Source organism: Erigeron canadensis, chromosome 8, assembly GCF_010389155.1.
Source record: "Erigeron canadensis isolate Cc75 chromosome 8, C_canadensis_v1, whole genome shotgun sequence".
NCBI classification, from domain to species: Eukaryota; Viridiplantae; Streptophyta; class Magnoliopsida; order Asterales; family Asteraceae; genus Erigeron; species Erigeron canadensis.
This window is the reverse complement of record NC_057768.1, coordinates 23,887,814-23,893,321: the sequence shown is the minus strand read 5'-3', so window position 1 is coordinate 23,893,321 and position 5,508 is coordinate 23,887,814. Positions and strand designations below refer to the sequence as shown.

Sequence of the window (5,508 nt, the reverse complement as noted above, 5' to 3'; positions counted from 1 at the left end):
ATAAAGCAGCAACCATTAGTTCCAACGGAGAATTACAGGTCGCGCTCTCCCATGAAGCAGCAACCATTATGATTAGCATCAACACCGAATAAATGGATGCAACTACCAACTATTGACACCCTACCAACACAAATCGAATCACTAAGGAATATTAATTAATGGCGTTCCACATCCAAGCACAAAGAGAAACCAATACAGGAACAATACGAGCCACCGTGACCAAAGTAACAAACAGAAACCAGCAGTAACAACACAACAAACACCAGCTATGACACCCGATCAACACAAATCTTAATCTTGCATGACCATATTATTTAATGAAAATATACAAATATAAAACATTCAAAAATTTCTTGACAGTTCTAATATTGGGGACATAGCGGTTGAAATCCACACTTAAAAAGAGACCTTGAATCATGGAGGATGTTAAACTTACATTTATAATCATCACTATCAGGGGAATTATTACTTGTAGTAGCTTCCTGCGTTTGATTCTTTCTGGAAACGAGTCTAGCTCCGAACCCACTTATAGATGACCCATAACGGAGGTCAATTGAGATGTCAACGGCAGTGAATGATTTGTCCCACCAAGCGGTGGGTCTCAATGAACCAAAGGAAACATACCCCACCCAAGTGTGGGAATCAACACCCTCTTCCCAAAACAACTGCTCATCTTGAGAATCTCCCATTCCCATATGCACCTGCTCCTTCTCCTCTTGCATCATTGTTATTTTTACATAATCATCCCGCAAGAATCTCTTCGAAACATAGCAGAACAAGAATCCACAAAATTCATTGAACCAATTCTCTGGAAGTTTCAGTCTACATCTCCCCCATTTAACAAGACGAGGTTTAAACCCCTTGGGAATCTCTAACCCTTTTAGCTCCATGCTCATACACTGAGCCTTTCCCTGATTATCATTTCAGACAAATCATACATTTTAATTAATTATTTATTTTCATAGTACATATATATAAACAGGTGTTAAGCTCTACATGATGAGTAATATATAAACCATACCTGGAGCATGGTTTCTAATAATCTCTCACCACCATCGAAGCTGCAAATCCCAGATGAATTGGTAAGTGAGACTTGACATAACCATTTACAGGTTCTATGAACATCATCTCTAATGGCTTCAAGTGAGTCACAGTTGTCTGCTAGAATAATAGATAGATTTGATGGGAGCTTAGGCAATTCAACAAGATTGTTGCAGTCACTCAGATTGAGGAGTTTGAGTTGAGTAAATTGCAATAGGCTGAAACTTAATCTTGAAAAAAAACTTCTACTTAGATCCATCTCTTCTAAATTGGATAATTCACCAATCTCAGAGGGTATCTCTCCTCTGCTCAGTTGGAGACTTAACTTTCTTATGAAGCGTGACAAATGAGGAGGACTTGGTAATCTTTTCATTGAATAGGTATGAAAGACCAATCTAAGTTCCTCTAGACAACATTTTTCATCGAATAGGTCTTTGGGAAACTTCTTAAGTTTTCTGGCATCTATATTTAATTTAAATGTCTTCAAATGTTCTAAGGCATGAAAGTTTCCTTCTATGCACCTCAACTTTGAACACTTCAACTCCAGCGAAATAAGGTTGGTACAATAACTTCCAACTGATGAGGGAAGAACTTCTATCCCAACACCTTTTAAATATAACTTTTTTAAGCTATTCATGTTTGCTTCAATCTCCGGGAACTCACATAGTGAATGGCAATCTGAAATTACAAGTCTTTCCAGTTTTTTCATCCAAGCAATGATCGGGAACCTGGTAATCAGCTTGCAAAAATGTACACTTACAGAAGCAAGTCTTGAATGATTTCCAAGTGATGGATCAATATCTATTAAACTGTCACATCCATGGAGTGTAAACTTCTGAAGACACGGTAGTCCACCAAAATCAGGCGTCCTTACCAGATGTCTCGCATAAAAGACTTCAAGCACTTTCAAACACGGCAGATGCTGACGCATACACAAGTCAAATTTACAAATTAATCTTTAATACCAAACCTACTTTATGATATGGGTATGGAGTAATGGAATAACATTCTTCTGCATTACGTACATCTCATATACATATTTTCATGTCCATCAATAGTGGTTAAACAAGCAACTCCTTAGAATACAGAGCAAAATAAGAAGAAATCAAAGGGGTGATGTAACACAAGACAACGACAACATTCAAATGTCAAATATTTGCCTCCCCTCATATATATTTGGTGTTCAATTAATAAGGGCAACCTAAGAGCTGAAAGATATATAAGAAATAATATGTGTTTTGAAAGATGACAGATCCAGGATATCAATTAGTGTAAAAATTTTGCTCTCAATATCTAATATGATGTCACGAGAAAGCAAGTGTGTTCATTCATAAAAAAAGGGTAAATTGAAAGGAACCCTCTGATACATGGTACCATTTTGGTACCCGCCACACCCACCCCGTAAGAGACCTGGCACTTGCGCCGCCCGGTAAAATACCTCCACTTAAAACCGCAGATGCTAGGAGTTGAACTTCCGCCAGATAGGTTTCACATGTGTGCTCAGTTTTTTTTTCCTTTCTTGAGTGGCCATGTGTGTTCAGTTATATATGAAGATGTTAAAGTGTTCAATTGTGATCAGTTATCTATTTGCTAGTCAAACATAAGAGATTTACCTTGCAACCCTTCCAAAGTTCCTTTTGCAAGCTATTATCCAGATATAACACAACAAGCTCGGTTGCTTTAAAACTTTCAGGGAACGGACTTGCAGGGTACCAACCCGTCCATTTAATATACTTCAGCTCATTCGAAAGAAAAGCAGGACCTTCATCATAGCTGCTTTCAACCCCTTCAACATTTCTGCCCTTGTGCAAAGTCACAGAAAGGAATCTTAGTTTCTTCATGTTTGAAACAAGCTTGATGAAGCCTATTGAACTACGACCACAGTATCTTATGGCTTCAATCTTATCATTTTCCTACAATAAAGGGGAATAATAATATAAAGATTGAGTGGAGTATCTTATCGGTATGTATGTGTCAGCTCCTACTGTATATATAGACATCTTACAGAAAGAGCATAATCTTACCGTTTTTGCGTTCCTGGAAAACATCCTTTCAATCTCATTTGATTTCCAAACCCTGCTATGTTTTTCAGGGTTGTTGGGGTGTTCCCCTCTAACAATGTCATGTCCCATTTCTTGAACTAGATCGTGCATATCAATCTTACCATTGGAATAAATGATTATGAGAGCCTTTTGTATCAACACCTTCATCCCTATACTAGAGTGAAACCCGCAAGCATCAAGTGTCTCCTTTACAACGGATTGATGCCTCCTCCTGAAGAAACATGCCAGATCTAAGAATAACATTTTGTCCTCACGGTCAAGTCCATCGTAACTTATTTTGAGTTGATCAGTGACCTTACGATTTGGGATGCATTCTAACTTATCCAAGGCACTGATCCACTCATTCTTGTTTTTACCATTTAGAAAAGACCCTAAGATTTTAAGTGCTAACGGGAGTCCCTTAACATAGTTAATCACATGTAATGAAAGCTTATCATAATCTTCTACGGGATTATTCTTATGATATGCATATCTTCTAAAGAGCTGAATAGCCTCATTAAGTGATAATAAATTAATGGGGGAGACCACGTCTACCCCGTGAGATATTAGTACATGCTCGTCCCTAGTTGTGATTACTACTCGACTCCCATGACCAAACCAATCATGTGATCCAGCTAATGCCTCCAGTTGCTCCTGGTCATTGACATCATCAAGAACAATCAACACATTCCTACGACATAACATTTGTTTAATCATGTGTTTTCCAATATCAACACTGGGCACTATCTGCTTTTTGTCAAAAGCAGAAGATAGAATTTTTTCTTGTATATTTTTTAAACCATTATGTTGGCTGGATTCCTCCCTAATATTTGCAACAAAGCAACAGGTATCAAATTTAGCAGAGATTTCCATGTAAAGAGAAGTTGCAAGAGTGGTCTTACCACCACCCCCAACACCCCATATCCCAACCATTCGCACATCACCTGACCCAATTCTTAAATGGGATTTCAAATCTTGCAATCGAGTTCCCATTCCAACAAGGTTTTCATCATGAACGACTGAATCTAATGATGTCAATTTGTCAAATACTGCACGAACAATCTCCTTGATACATTCTGCTTCATGCCTAACATTGGAAATCGAGTAGATGTCTCATTTACACAATTAAATTGCACGTTATAAAAAACACCTTAAGCGTAAAAAAAAAAGCAAGCAAATGAAAAAAAAGTGATTACCCGTTAGCTACGAGCCTAGGTTCCCATCCAGCAATGTTACTTGCATCAAATAGTGCTTTTCTCCATGATTCAATTTTTTGGTAGCTGTTTTCCAAAGATTCGTGTTTGGAAAATGCTTCTTCATACTTCCTTTTTTGTTTTCTAACATCAGAAGGATCCACGTTATAGAACACTGGTAAAACGATTTGCCCTCTCTCGTGTCTGCATTTCATGATATGTTCAAGTTCTTGCAAGCACCAAGAAGAATCAGCATAACTCTCAGAGAATATGACCACCGCAATTTGTGACTCTTGTATGGAATTCATGAGGGAAGGGCCGATGGAATCACCCCTTGGAAGCGTAACATTGTCCTTGTAGGTGCGTATTCCTCCGTGTTGTTCAAGTGCATAGTAGAGATGATCTACAAAAGTCTTGCGAGTATCCTCGCCTCTGAAGCTAAGAAACACATCATTTTTCCATGTCTTAGAAGACAAAGATGATGACGATGCCGTCATAATTTAAGTGTTTGATCAGTAAAGAGTAGGCAGAATGAAAACTTCTATCGCAAGACTTATTGAGAAAGTCATTGCTCCTAAATTAACTGTTTTCACACTAAAGTTTCAAACACAGAGTAAACATCATGGGTGGAGACATTATATATATATACACACACATATAGATACTGATAATACTTTAGCTAAGGGTAAAATTCAACACCAATCTACAGAGCAAGTCCTGCATAAAAAAATATCACACACCCACTAAAAATTATCAAAAAAGTACTGGAAAAAATCTAGCCAATAAGGAAATTAAAGATTAATTAAAAAAAAAAAGCCAACAAACAGAGAACAAACCTTGGATTAGATATTTTAGCCATTAAACAAACAAACTTTATCAAGAACCTTCGACAGTAAACTCATAAAGTAGTGAAATTTATTGAAAACGTGAAGAGGGTTGCGGATGATAGATTTTATTGTTTTTATTTTTATTTTTGAAGGAAAGAAAAAGGGGGCTGTTGATGATGAATCCTAAGAAGAAATTTGGTTTGAAGTCGAATGTTTGTTATAAAGTTTACCAAATACAGAGTGGTACACCCTTGAGTCGTAAATACCCGATGTAAACGAAAGTCATGATCCTTGTTCCATGTAAAGGGTCGAAAGTTTTTTTTTAAAAACGGGAAGCAGCCTCTCTAATATAAATTAAATATAATAGAAAATACTAATATAATAGAATAGAAAATAGAAAAATAC

General features: G+C 37.0%; 1 protein-coding gene across 2 annotated transcripts; it reads right to left on the bottom strand.

The window, feature by feature from the left end:
• Positions 1–279: 279 nt before the first annotated feature.
• On the bottom strand, positions 280–5,197 carry LOC122609984 (disease resistance protein RPV1-like). 2 transcript variants are annotated; one of them, XM_043782947.1, is made up of 6 exons: positions 5,113–5,177; positions 4,280–4,993; positions 3,066–4,170; positions 2,655–2,954; positions 1,022–1,963; positions 280–911 (listed from the first exon to the last, which is right to left on the bottom strand). In XM_043782947.1, the coding sequence occupies exons 2-6, from the start codon at positions 4,771–4,773 to the stop codon at positions 363–365; spliced, it is 3,390 nt and encodes a 1,129-aa protein (XP_043638882.1). In that variant the 5' UTR covers positions 4,774–4,993; positions 5,113–5,177; the 3' UTR covers positions 280–362. The 2 variants fall into 2 exon arrangements, with proteins under 2 accessions (XP_043638882.1, XP_043638884.1); XM_043782949.1 differs by lacking the exon at positions 280–911 and having other exon boundaries at positions 1,589–1,719; positions 1,802–1,963; positions 5,113–5,197.
• Positions 5,198–5,508: the final 311 nt, after the last annotated feature.